This window comes from Elephantulus edwardii, unplaced genomic scaffold (assembly GCF_000299155.1).
Source record: "Elephantulus edwardii isolate Elephantulus edwardi_28Jun2011 unplaced genomic scaffold, EleEdw1.0 scaffold00188, whole genome shotgun sequence".
Classification (NCBI taxonomy): Eukaryota; Metazoa; Chordata; class Mammalia; order Macroscelidea; family Macroscelididae; genus Elephantulus; species Elephantulus edwardii.
Genome location: NW_006399938.1, coordinates 431,434 through 446,181, shown reverse-complemented (window position 1 = coordinate 446,181; position 14,748 = coordinate 431,434). Strand labels below are relative to the sequence as shown.

General features: G+C 37.6%; 1 protein-coding gene and 1 pseudogene across 1 annotated transcript in view; both read right to left on the bottom strand.

The window, feature by feature from the left end:
• LOC102855557 (PHD finger-like domain-containing protein 5A-like) overlaps positions 1–13,598 on the bottom strand; it is a 27,423-nt gene extending 13,825 nt beyond the window's left edge. The window contains exons 1-2 of the mRNA XM_006896666.1: positions 13,539–13,598; positions 9,782–9,881 (exon numbers count right to left, since the gene is read on the bottom strand). Of these exons, the coding sequence (XP_006896728.1) occupies positions 9,782–9,881; positions 13,539–13,598 (160 nt within the window). The remainder of the gene's footprint in view (positions 1–9,781; positions 9,882–13,538) is intronic.
• Positions 13,599–13,770: 172 nt separating this feature from the next.
• LOC102855147 lies at positions 13,771–14,442 on the bottom strand (annotated as a pseudogene).
• Positions 14,443–14,748: the final 306 nt, after the last annotated feature.

Genomic DNA, 14,748 nt, shown 5'->3' with positions numbered 1-14,748 from the left:
CCCCCTACCCCCAAATATAATCCACTCTGCAACCCTCATTGCATACTCCTACGATAAAAATAATGCCCTAAAATATAATACTTTTAGACTATTCTCTCTCCCATAGACTTCAATGCTGTAAACATATTTCATCCAGTTTTTCTCAGAGTAACCAAAGTAAAGTGGATGGACCATAGTAACAAGAAACAACAACAACAACAAAAAGAAACACAGCAAAATGGCCATGATAAAACTGGGACTGTCAATAATCACACTTAATATGAATGGACTAAATGCACCTATAAAGAGTAAAGAAGTAGTTGTTGTTGTTGATTGCTGTTGAATCAAACGTGACTCATTGTGACTCTATGAGCAAAAGAACTAATGCCTTTCCATAACTATTGTAATTTCTCCAAGTTCATAGAGTTTCCAGAGGTTTAGGAAGTAGATGCAACTCCTACTTCCAAACCTGTTTTACAACTGGGATCTCAACCAAACACTGTCCACATTGGGAAACCATTCTGCTATTTGATACCCCAATGGTACAGGGTTCAGCACTGCAGCAAACTCAGGTTACTTCATACTGCACATTGACAAAGAGTGATGTACAAAGTGGAAGAGTGTTCCTCCAGGTGTAACAGCACTAGTTTCATTTAGTAGTGGTTAAGTGTCGTCAAGTCGAATATGCTGAGAGTAAGTTTTGCACAAAAGACCTGAACTCTGTTCTATAACTACTATCATTTCTGTACAGAACTCTGTTCTAGAACTACCATTATTTTTGTACATTTATAGAGTTTAGAGAGTTTGTAGAATTTCCAGAGGCATCTAGTTTAGGAAGTGGATGCCACTCCTGCTTCCTAGCATAAATCAATCTGGAAGCTCATCCAAACACTGTAAATAATGAGTAACCATTATGGTATTTGACAAGGCTATGGAACAGTGTGCAGCATCACAGCAACAGCACGTTGTTCAGTTGACAAAAGATTGCTGTGTCACTCAAGGAATATTCGTTCAAAAATTAATAAATATGGCCCCAAGGCTCTGTGAGGTTTTAAAGTCACACCTTTGAATAGACTTACACCCTAGGCAAAGGCTCAAGGAAACCCACTCTTGTGGGGGAAAGATAAGCAATACACATCACACACGAGCCCAGAAACTTCCCTTATGTGCCCATTAGGACTGTCATCAAGATGTAGCAAACAGACAAACTTTCAGAGTGGAGCCTCCAGGCCCCGACCTACAGTCCCATCCCTTCCCCTAAAGCAGTAGTAGAATGGATAAAAAACAAAACAAAACAGAACAAAACAAAACAGACCCAAAGCCCATCTATATGCTGTCTACAAGAGACACATCTAAGAAGTGAAGAGAAAAATAGACTAAAAATCAAGGGCTGGAAAAAAATATATCAAGCAAATGACATCTACAAAAAAAGCAGGAGTGGCAATACTAATCTCTAATAAAATAGACTTGAAAATGAAAACTGCCATAAAATATAAGGAAGAGCAATGTACAATGATTAAGGACACAGTAGATCAAGAGGACATAACATTAGTCAACATCTATGCACCAAATGATAGACCTGCTAAATACAACAATTTATAACAGCAATTAACAGAATAGAAGAAAGAGATAGACAACACCAAAATAGTAGTGGGAGACTTTAACACACCATTCTCAGCAAAGGATAGGTCAATTCCAAAGAAACTGAACAGAAAGAGAAGACCTAAAACTATACATTCAGCCAACTTGACTTTGTGGATGTATTCCAAGTACTTTATCCAATTAAAACTCAATTCACTTTCTTCTCATGTGTACGTGGCACAATTGTCAGAATTGATGACATGTTAGAGCAAAAGGTAAACTTCAAAAAATTCAAAAGCATTGAAACTATACAAAGCATCTTCTCAGACCACAATGCCATAAAGCTAGAAATTAACCACAAGAGAACAAAGCTACGAAAAAACCCACCAATGTGGAAGCTAAATAATACTCTACACAATCAACACTCATGGTACCAGCAGTCAGGAAATCAAGAGATGACTTGCATTGGAAAAGTTAGCTATCAGGGGACCTTTCCAGGGTGCTGAAAAGAAGTGATGTCAGTTTGGAGACTAAGGTGTGCCTGATCCAGTCCATAATCTTCGCAAATGCTTGCTATGTGTCAAAGAGCTGTACAATGACTAGGGATAATAAAAAGACAATTGATGCCTTTAAGCTGTGGTGCTGGAGAAGAGTGTTGAATATATCATGGACTGCTAGGAGAACAAACAGGTTTATCCTAGAGAAGGTGAAACCAGGCTGCTCCTTGGAGGCAAGGATCACAAAGCTTCATATGATATATTTTGGGCATGTTGCAAGGAAGGACCAATCCTTGGAGAAGGATATCATGTTTGGGAGGGTGGAGGGACAGTAGATAGAGCAGGGCTTAGGGTTCTTGTACATAAGGTCACTATGAGTCACAAGCAACTTGATGGTGCATAACAACAACAACAAGAGAGCATGATTGTATTATAAAAGAAATAAAGAATGAAATAAAACATTTGTTTGAAACAAATGATAATGAAAACACAACATACCAAAACTTTTGGGATACAGCTAAGGCACTGCTCATGGGGCAGTTCATAGCAACAGGCACACACATGCACATACACATACAAAACTAAGACAGAAGCACAGTTAATGATCTAACTTAACACCTTGATCAAAAACAAAAAGAACAACAATCTAGCCCCACAGCCTCTAGAGGAAAGGAAATGATAAGAACAAGAGGTAAAATCAAAGATATAGAGAAGAGAAAAATAATTGAAACGATCAACAAAATCAGGAGCTGGTTTTCAAAAGGTCAATAAAACTGACAAGCCACTGGCAAACTTAACATTAGAAAAAAAGGAGAAGACACTAATACCTCATTTAATTAATGACAGAGGTGACATCATAACAGATCCAGAGGAAATGAAATCTATAATGTCAGAATATTATGAAAAGTTATACTCTGATAAATTTGAAAACTTTGAAGAAATGGACAAATTCTTTGAAACTCATGCCCTACCCAGATTGAAATGGTCAGATGTAGAACACTTGAACAGAATCATCACAAAAGAAGAAATTGGGCAGGTCATAAAACAACTTCCTCCCCAGCCCCTCAAAAAACTACAAGCCTGAACCAGATGCCTTCACTGCTGAATTCTACGAAACATTCAGAGATTTATCATCCATTCTACTTAAATTATTCTGAAAAATATAAAAAGAAGGAACACTCCCAGAGACATATTATGAAGCAAGCATAACCCTAATACTGAAACCTGGCAATGATATTACCAAAAAAGAAAACTATAAACCAATGTTTCTCATGAATATAGATGCAAAAATCCTAGCCAATAGAATCTACAATCACACCAAAATAATTCATCACAACCAAGTGGGATTCATAAGAGGTATGCAAGGATGGTTCAATATAAGAAAAACAATCAACATAATTTACCATATTAACAAAGGAGATAACAAGAACCATATGATCTTAACAACTGATGCAGAAAAGGCATTTGATAAAATCCAACACCCTTTCTTATTTAAGGTAGTCAGCAAAATTGGGATATAAAGGAATTTCCTCAACATAGTTAATAGTACATATGCAAACCCAAGAGCAAATATCATTATCAATGGAGAAAGACTAAAAATATTTTCCTTTTGAGCAGGGACCAGATAAAGATGCCAACTGTAAAAAAAAAAAAATTAAAAAAAAGATGCCGACTATCACAACTTCTATTCAATCTTGTATTGTATGTACTGGATAGGGAAATAAGACAAGAGAAGAAAATAAAAGGCATACAGATAAGCAAAGAGACAGTTAAACTGTCACTATATGCAGATGATATGATAGCATACACAGAAAAGCCCAAACTCATCATCAACAACAAAAAACTGTTAGAGATAGTGGACCAGTTTAGTAGGGTTGCAGGATACAAGATCAATATCTAAAAATCAGTGGGATTCCTCTACATTAACAAACAAAATGCAGAAAAGGAAACTAAGAAAGCTATACCATTTATAACAGCCAAACACAAACTGAAATAGTTGAGAGTGAGCCCTACTAGAGACACAAAATACTTCTTCAAAGAGCACTAGACAACATTTCTGCAAGACACAATAAAAGGCATAAATAAATGAGAAAATATACTCAGTTTATGGATATGAAGACTAAAAATTGTGAAAATGACAATCCTACCAAAAGCAATCTTTATGTTCGACTCAATCCCAATACAGATATCATACTCATTTTTTCAAGGAGATTGAAAGGGAAATTGTCAAGTTCATTTGAAGCAGAAAGAGACCCAAAATAAGTTAAGCACTTTTGAAAAACAAAAGTGAAGTGAGAGGCATAGCACTCCCTGACCTCAAAACCTACTACACAATGGTAGTAACCAAAACAGCATGGTACTGGTACAATCACAGGCACATAGAACAAATGGAACAAAACTGAGAACCCAGAAATGGACCTAGGTATCTATGGTCAACTGATATTCTAGTAAGACCTATCAAATGGGAAAATGACAAATTCTTCAACAAATGGTGCTGGCAAAATTAGACTGACACATGCAGAAAGCTGAAACAGGATTCACATCTCACACCATACACAAAAATCAACTCAAGATGTATCAGAGACCTGGAAGTAAAGCTCAAAACCATAGAGTTCATAAGAGGCAAACTGGGACCAAGTTTAGAAGGCTTAGCCTATAGTACAAAGAGACTGTCAAATGCAGACAGAAATGCACAATCTGCAGAGGATAAAATTGATGAATGGAACCTTCTAAAGATTAAATCTCTGTGCTCATCGAAAACTTTCCAACAAGGTGAAAATAAAGCCTTCTACCTTGGAACAAACATTTGGCAATACTATTTTGGACAAAGATCTTGTATCAAAAGTTTACTGAATACTCCTGCCCTCCAGAAGAAAAAGACTGAACATCCAATTACAAAATGGGCAAAAGACATAGCAAGACTTTTCACAGAGGAAGACATTAAGGTGGCTAACAGACACATCTCAAAATCACTAGCAATAAGAGAGATGCAAATCAAAACCACCATGAAATACCATCTCATCCTAGTAGCAGTGCCAATGTTTAATAGGGCAGCAAGCAATAAATGTTGGAAAGGATAAGGAGAGTTGGGAACTCTCATACACTGATTATAAGATAGCACAACAATTCTGGAAGATAGTTTGGCATTTCCTAAAAAAGTTGGACATAGAAATTCCAAATGACGTAGCAATTCCACTACTAGGAATATACCCCAAGGAAATTAGAACTGAGGCACAAATGGAATTTGTACACCAATGTTCATAGCAGTGTTATTCACCATCACAAAAACATGAAAACATCCCAGATGTACAACCACAACCAAATGGATTGAGAAACTGTGGTGCATTCACAAAATTAAATACTACATAGAACTCAAGAGCAGTGATTTTGAAAAATACTATGTAACTTGGGAGAGACTGGAGAGCATTATGCTGAGTGAACTAATGCAGTCTCAGAAGGACAAATACTGCATAAGACCACGATTGTAAAAATAGAAGGCTAAGTGGCAAAACATGTGCTGAAACTCCAGGGAAAGAAAGGGAGGAGTGGAGGGGTGAAGATGGGTAGGGGTGAATTCACAGGGCTGCACAGTTTGGTGGGTGGAGGGAGACAGAGAAGCAAATTAGAAGGATCCATGCCTAAAGACAAGGTAATGATGTGCAAGGTCCAATGGTGATTGATTTTATAAAACTTAAAGCCTATGAGATATCATCTCTCACCCCAGTCAGAAAAGAGCAAGGAAACACTGCATGGTTCAAAATTGAGATGGGCGTACGCCAGGGATGTGTCCTGTCTCCATACCTTTTCAAAGTGTTTGCAGAACAGATTATCCGGGAGGCTGGGCTCTATTAGGAGGAATGTGGGGTCAAGATGGGTGGAAGATCTATCAACAATCTGCGATGTACAGATGATGCAACCCTGCTTGCTGAAACTGAGGAGGACCTGAAGTGCTTGCTGCAGAGAGTCAAGGACTGCAGCCTCCAATATGGATTGAGGCTCAATGTCAAAAAGACAAAGATTCTCACCACTGGGCCAATTGGCAGCATCAGGATGGATGGTGAAGAGATTGAGATTGCTCACCGCTTCAGTTTGCTTGGCTCCACAGTCAACACTCTCGGCACCAGTAGCCAGGAAATTAGAAGATGTATTGCTATAGGAAAGTCTGCTGTTAGGGACTTCTCCAAAGTACTGAAGAGCATTGGTGTCTCTTTGGAGACTAAGGTGCATCTGATACAGGCCATGGTTTTTGCTATAACTTCTTAATCATCAGAGGCTTGAACAATGACTAAGGAGGATAGAAGGAGCATCGATGCCTTTGAGCTGTGGTGCTGGAGAAGAGTATTGAGGGTTCCATGGACTGCTAGGAAAACAAACAGATCCATCCTGGAAAGGGTCAAACTGGGCTGCTCTTTGGAGGCAAAGATTCTAAGGTTCTGCCTAACATACTTTGGACATGTTGCAAGGAGGGACAGGTCCTTGGAGAGAGACATCATGTTCGGTAGGGTGGAGGGACAGCGCAGAAGGGGAAGGCTCCCTATGAGGTGGATTGATTCAGTGACTGGGGTAATGGGGATGGGTGTATCTGAGACAGTGCGATTGACACAGGACAGAGCAGAGTTTAGGGCTGTTGTACATAGGGTTGCTATGAGTTGCAAGCGACTCGATGACACATAAAACAACAACAACAATGCCTATGAGATATCATCTCACCCCAGTCAGAATAGCAAAATTTAACAGAACAGCAAGCAACAAATGCTGGCAAGGTTATGGAGAAACTGGAACCCTTAGTCACTGTTGGTGGAAGTGTAAAATGGTGCAAACCCTGTGGAAGGTGGTATGGCGCTTTCTCAAAAACTTGCAAATAGAAATATCATTTTACTCAGCAATTCCACTACTGGGAATATACCCTAAAGAGACCATAACAGACATCCAAGCAGATATATGCACACCCATGTTTATCGCAGCTTTGTTCGCAATATCTAGGAGTTGAAAACAAAGTAAGTGCTCATCAACAAACAAATGGATAGAGAAACTGTGGTATGTTCACACGATGGAATACTATACTGCATTGAAAAATAAAGAACTCATGCAATATTATTCAAAATGGGTGACCCTGGAAGACATTATGCTGAGTGAAGTATCTCTGTCACAAAAGGACAAATGCTGCATGGTGCCACTGTTGTAAAACAGGACTGGCCTCAGGGTTGGGGGGAGACTGAGAAAGATGTGTTCAATAATGTATACTGCATTGAAACAGATGAGGGAGAAAACTGTTTGAGAGGGATATGTGGTTAGGTATTTTTGTCATGAGAGGAGTCCAGAGCGAAGGCTACATGGTGGAGTGGACCTGGGGTGAGGGATTGTAAAACAATGAAATAATTTTTCTTTTACTTTTCCAAGAGGGTAGTGTGGCAGGGGAGCAAAGTGTAACAATGAATGAATGGAAATCTAAAGTCTCTGTAAATTTTTATTGAAATTAATAATAAATTTAAAAACTCCAAAACATAATGCATGAGAATGATTATATGAAATACCATATGAATGAAGAATAGTGTAAAACACAATGTATATAAACTTTGTAAACAAACCAATTAAGAAAAAAAGTAAAATAAAATGTATACGAATGATTATACGAAACACAATGTAAGCAAAATAATGTATAAATCACAATGTATATGAATGAAACATAATGTAAATAAATAATTATATGAAAACCAATAAAAATATTAAAACATAAAACCCACCCAATATTCTTCCCACCCCTTGGGACTGAATCAGATAACTAGTTATATTTTGGATTAATTGCATCACTGTTTCTCCAGATATTTTTTTGGTTTGTGGACTTTGTTGTTTACATCTTGTCACATCTCTGACTTCACAGGTGAAGGAAAGATAGGTTAGCAACATGTCATCTGTGAGGACATTTTCAGTGCTTCATTCTTGGATTAATTTACAAGGCCTCATCTAATCTGAGAAAACATCTCTTTCACCAAACTGTTAACTCTTCATCATTTCTATTTTTAGCATAATAATAATAGAAAAAAATCCATTTTTTAACTTTAAAATTTGTGAACTCTGTGATAGTTCTAGGGAGCTCTATGGAATAGCACTGTCTGCAAAAAGATATGAGGTTGGAATCCACCAGCTATTCTGCTCTCCTCCCAATGCCTGTGAAAAACCCTCTGCAGTGGTGTGTGTGTGTGTGTGTGTGTGTGTGTGTGTGTGAGAGAGAGAGAGAGAGAAATATACATTGGTTCTGACTGGATGGTACTCAATACCTATAACATGTGTGGCCTAATGGGTAGGGTGTTGCACTGCCAACCCAAAGGCATGTTGCTTAAAGGGAGAAAGATGAGCAATCTCTTCCCTTTGAATTGTGATACTTGTTGTTATTTTTGTTATTTAGTTATTAGTTGTTGAATTGTCTCTGACTCATCACAACCTAATTAATAGTGGTTTTGGGTGCTACAAAGCTGATTTTGACTCAGTTGCTGGCTGTGACAGTAGAGCAGCTCCAGAGGGTGTACTTGAACAGGGACATAAAAGGTACGCTGGAGAAACTCACTTGGCTGTATACTTTAAAGAAGCAAATTGTCAGGTCTTTTTACCAAAAAGCTGCTTGGTGCATTCTAACCATATAACAGAGAGAAGTGTACCTGTCCTGTGCTGTCTTTGCGATCATTTGTATGTTTGAGTCTCTTGTGTCCTTTTTGTCAATTTATCTTATTGTTTCTCTCCTTTTTTGCAACATTTGTTTTGGTTAGATGCCAGTGAGTTGAGTACAACCCATTGTGACCTTAAGATCAACCAGATCTGAACCCTGTCCTATCCTGTGCCATCCTCATACAACACACAAGAGCTCATTGTGGCAGTCACCGTGTCAATCTACCTGGTTGAGAGTTTTCTTTTTTCCTGACCCTCCACCCTTCCTAATAAGCCCTCTTAGCAACATACCCAAACTATGTGAGGCGAAGCCTTATCATTCTTGCTTCCAAAGAGTGCTCCAACTGCACCCTCTCCAAGAATATTTTTTCTTTTGGCAGTTCATGGGATGTTCTGTGCTCTTATCCGACACCACAGCTCAACTTCATCAATTCTTCTGTCATCTTTATTCATTGTCCAGCTCTCAGATGCATAGCAAGTGACCAGAAATATCATGGCCTGAATCAGATCCACCTCATCTTCAAATTGATTTACAACATTAATTAACATTAAAATGGCTCAGTTTGAATGCCATCTATCACCGACTACCTATGTAGCTCAAAAGAAAAAGTTGTGGAACCTTTGATCTACCAAAGATTCTAGAATTTCTTTCTAATTTTTTTTTTACCTTCTTCTTTTATCTTTAAGCATAGGTTAATGAAATGTTCTGAGGAAAAACCTTAAATAGTTTAGGTCCTAGATTCATGGGAACAGGGAGAAAGAAAACAAAAACAATTTATAAAAGTCATTGAAAATAAGGAAGAAATGATGAGGTCAACCCTTATTTCTTTTCTTCTGTTTTATCCTCTAGCTGCACATTCATCAGTAGCGTCCTCTCTCTTCAAGCTCTAGCAGTCTTTTGCTGAGATATAGCCCAGGATAGGGGAATGATAATATAATCCATAAAACAAAGCAAAAAATATTTCTTTTCAATTTAAACAGACTAAGGGAATCTGTTTAATAGAAAGAGACGTGACAATCATTTACCTATTCATTTAAACAAAGACTATTATTATACTTACAAGGAACCTTTACAGGCAGTCTGAAGACGACAGGAGTTATGATAAAAGACATACAAACATTCAAAACATAACTAGAAAACATAGGAATTTCTGCTAAAATCTGCAGAAATTCAGAGACAAAAATATTCTAATATCAAAAGAGAGGCTGTTTTGAAAAGGGCTACCTTATTATGTATTGAACCTTGAAAAATGGTAGATATTTATGGAGGAAATGATGTATGAGGAAAAAGAATGGCCGACTTCTGGCACAGTATGACCCTGTAATCTAATCTGAGATTCAAAATCTTATCCTGTAAAATGAGAATTTGATGACCTGGAAATTTTCTCGGTCCATCCTTGTTCTGACATGCAATTGTTTTGTTGTTGTAATGTGCCATTGAGTTGTTTGTGACTCATAGTGATTGGCCTGCAACTCAGACTTAAACTTTGATTAGTTTTTGAGTCTTGACCAGTGTATTTCCTATTCATTTTTACTTCTAAGCCATTCCTTTTTGCTTTTCATAATTTCCTCCATCCCCCCCTTTATGTTTATAATGAAACTAGCACAATTTATATGAGGGTGTTTTTCAGCCATAGCCGTGACTATGATACAGCTAACCACTTAACTGGTTGTTATTCTTTTATGCTGTTGTATTGACTATGACTAGTAGTGACACTATGAAACTTGATCTCTCTTGAGCCAATCTCACCACAACTCAAAGGCATTGATTTTTTTTCTCTCATCCTTAATCATTATCTAGTTGTCAGATGCATAATAAGCAATTGAGAAGACCATGGCTTCGATTAGGTACACTTTAGTCTCTAGATTCACATTTTGCTCTTCAGCATTCTTAAAAGGTTCTTGAAAGCAGACTTTCTTAAAAGCAACCTGTCCCTTGATTTCTTGATTGCTGTGCCAAGAGTATTGATTGTGAATCTGAGCAAGATGAAATTATTGATAACCTCAAGCTTTTCTTCATCTATCATGCTACTGCTAGTTGTCCTGGTGTTAAGAAGCTTTGTTTTCTTGATGTTGAGATGCAGTCCATATTAAGACTGCAGTCCTTAACTTTCTGCAACAAATGCTTTAAGTCCTCTTCAGATTCTGATCAAGGTTGTGTCATCTCCATATCACAGCTGAGTTCAATATATCACAGTCGGCCCAGTGGCGAGCAGCTTCACTGCTAACACAAAGGCTGGAAAATCAAATCCACTGGCTGCTCTGTGGGGAAAAAAGCGAGCAACCAACTCCAGTGTAATTTACAGCCTCAGAAAACTTTTTGGAGGGTCAGTTATGAGTCTTGACTCAATTCCATATAATACTTCAATGGTTAGTAACTTACAATATTCATTCTCAAGCTCATGGATCTCTGGGAGTATTGGACACAGCTTGGATTTTGCTGCTTCTGTTTCAACTGCTCATCTTAGTGTGCTCTAATTTAACTTTATCAAACAATGTTCTCCATCCTTTCCTTTGCAGGTATGTATGTAGGTATGATACTAAGCTAAACCATCTACCCAACACATTGCTTAAGAGAAAAAATACAGAGTGAAATATCCTTCAGATAAATCAACATAGAAATTTTCCAGAATCTTGTTTAATGCTGCAATCAATGCCCTAGAAATAGCTAAAATCTAACCAGAAGGATCTGCCTTCTGGACTGTTTTCCACACAGTTTATACACATGACATAATTCTCATTCTTGTGTAATAAAAGTAATGATTGCAGTAATATCTCACTATATAAATCTAATGTTTAAAAAGTTGAAATAGTTCTAAAATGGCAAGGTCACCACCTTCATAATTTTTCTGCAGAAAATATTTGCTAAGTAAATTATTAATGAAGAAAAAACCCAGAAGGAACTATTTGCTTTTCTTAGGAAATAATTTTAAGCACTCTTAAAATTCTATAGCAGCATTTATATTGCATATGCATGATGAATTAATTAGAGGTAATTTTTATTTGTTTGGTAACGTAAGTTCAAAAACAACTGCCCTTTAAAATATGTGAAAATCAGTCACTGTATCCCCACCCCAAAATAGGAAAATGCATATATGTAGCTCTCAAAAAGAACTTTATAAATCAAACTTTAATGAATTTAGAGCCCTGGTGAATAGGGAGTTGAACTACCAACTCAAGGTAGATAGTTTGACTTTACCAGCTACTCCATGGGCAAAGAAGGGCAATCTTCTTTGCGATTTATAAGCCTCTGAAAACCTATTAGAGGATCAGGTATGAGTTGGGTACAATTTGATGATGATAAGTTTTGCACTTTTAAAATTAATTTGCCTGAGTTTCTCAGAAAATTATTTTTCATTAGAGTTTTCACTGTCTTAAATAATATTTTCCTACTTCTAATGACTTTTAACAAAACATTTTAGGAGAGATAACAAATGGAGAGTTATCTTAGACAATTTAATCCCAATAAGTCAGTCCAAATATGCTTTATTGCATGTTGTGGGATCCATATGCATCACACTGCTTGTAAAGAAAGATCACGATAAGCACAAATTAATACAAATACTCACTGAGTGTTTCTCTCCTTTTACAACATTTACCAACAGTAAACTAGCACAGTTTGAGTTGTATCCAATACTATTTGACTACCTGTAAGGAGAGGGACATCATGTTTGGGAAAGTGGAGGGATGGTGCAGAAGAGGAAGACCCTCAATGAGATGGATCGATTCTGTGAGTGGAGCAGTGGGAATGAGTGTGGCGAGTTTGGCACAGGATAGAACGGTGTTTAGGGCTCTTGTACTTAGGGTCGCTATGAGTTGCAAATGGCTCGATGACACATAACAACAACAAACAACAACATGTGCAGAGTAACTTCTCTTGCAAGTCTTCTCAATCATCCAGGGATATAAGACTACCCAAACTATTAAAATGTAATAAAAAAATTCTGTGACTAAGTAGTTACTGTTGTAGCTATTCCAAAGTTTATACTTCTATTCATTATGTAGAAAATACATTTGCCATAATAATTCAGTATTATCACTGTGAAGCTAATGGGCATGAGTGTTAAATGTGTTGTGCTCTTTCAGTGCGATTATCTTCAAATAATACTTGACTTTGATCACTATTTTCTAATTCAGAATTCTGGCAGCAATAGACTTATTACTTTAAAATGTTAAGCTCTTGTGAACTGTACAAAGCAGCAGTTTTATTTACTTTTATATATTTATTTTATAATACTGCTTATGATTCTGTGTTTCTCAAAACTGCAAAAACCACTTAAAATCGTAGTTTCTCCCTTTCTTCCTAGCCCTCTTTTTGTGTCTTCTAATCAAATATTTCCCTCTTTCCTTTCTCAATAACCTTCATCCCAATCAAAATCTTAAAGTCTTCAAATTGCCCCTTATGTTTGTTTATTTGTTTCAGTTCTGAACTGCACTGAGTTGAAGACTTCAACTTACCTCAGCCTTTAATCAAGCTGATTAAGTCACACATTAAGCCATCCAAATTCACAGCTTGCTCATGAGCTTGCTGAGGATGGAATGGGGGAGGAAACTGGAACACTCTGGGTACTGCATAATCCTCCTCATCCCTCTGTCACCTCTTTTTTTTTCTTTAAAAAAATTATCCTTAAATTCTTTATTTCAGCAAAAATCACTTGTATTTGTGACTACGGCTTGACTCGTGGTAGCAAGAGAGTCTTTCATTAGACATTCTTTTGTTGTTAAGAAAAGACCAGACATTTAAAAATGGACCAGGAGAGGAGAAAAGGACTTCACAGGAGAGTGTGAGGATCTGCCAATTCTCATTAATTTCAGTACCCAGATCCAATTCAATTTAAAAACAGCCTCCCCAAAACGGTTTTCAGAAAAATACTCCATCGTGATATCTACAAGATAAAAAAGTGCCACCTTTTCTAGAAGAGATCTCATTGATGTGAAAGGCCCCACACATAATACCATGACAGAGCTGGGATTGCTGCAGCCTGATGGTGCTAAGATACTGTGAACACAGCAAAGTCTAGGGGTACGCTCCCGTTCACAGACATGTGTTTCACAAAGAGGCAAATAGGGTGTAGACGGTTCTCACGTACACATCCTCAAGGGGCAGCTTCTTCTAGTTGCTCGATTCAAGAAATTTCTTAATCGTAGGGATATTACTTATTTTCACAGAGGACCCCTGGAGGTGGGAAAATGAAGCGAGGGTATTAGGCACTATCTCTTCGAGGGCTCAAATGGCCTGAAGTAGAATCACATCCGCAAGGCTCAGCTGGTTGCCAACGAGAAAGATTTATCCATAATCTCTTAAAATCTTTACAAACACAAGAAAGTATCTGAGTACAGCCTTCTAGGTAATACTAACAACATACTTTTATTTATCGTCTGGTTTTAAGAAAGGATGCATTATAATAATTTCCAGAATATCCAGTGTTCCCTCCACATACATGTCAATCAGCGTTTTCTCCTTGAGATCGCTGCCAAAGAGGTGGAATTTCTCTGCTGTGGAGTGGAGAATGCTTCGGATCTGCACCAACTTCATTCCGTCTATTTTAACCATCAGCACTTGTCACTTGTTGGAGCCGCAGGTGGTTCCCATTCTGCAAGTTCTGCAACTTGTTTCTAAAACTTCTTTGTCAAACTCAACACCAGCAGCCGCTAATACCCACCTGAATGATTGCACTTTGCCTCTTCCATTCAGAGAGTGGAGCTTGGGTCTTGTTTGCATACTGGTCTTGAATTTTTCGGATTCTCCCTGAGTGTCCGGAGTCACACAAAGCGCGGAGCTGGTTGGAGTCCCTCTAAGTGCAGCCTCCCCTCTGTCACATCTCTTATCAAGAAAATATTCCTAACTTCCCAGTTAAATGACCAGCTCTTTTTAAAATTGCTTTTAAAATATTTTTCAACCTATGCATAATTTTCTCCTCCAGAGTTTTACGTTCTATCATTTTATTGGAAAGAATCAGATTATTCTCCCGCAATACAAATTTAAAATGATATTTTCTTTTCAATAGCACACAGGGATACCTGAGTG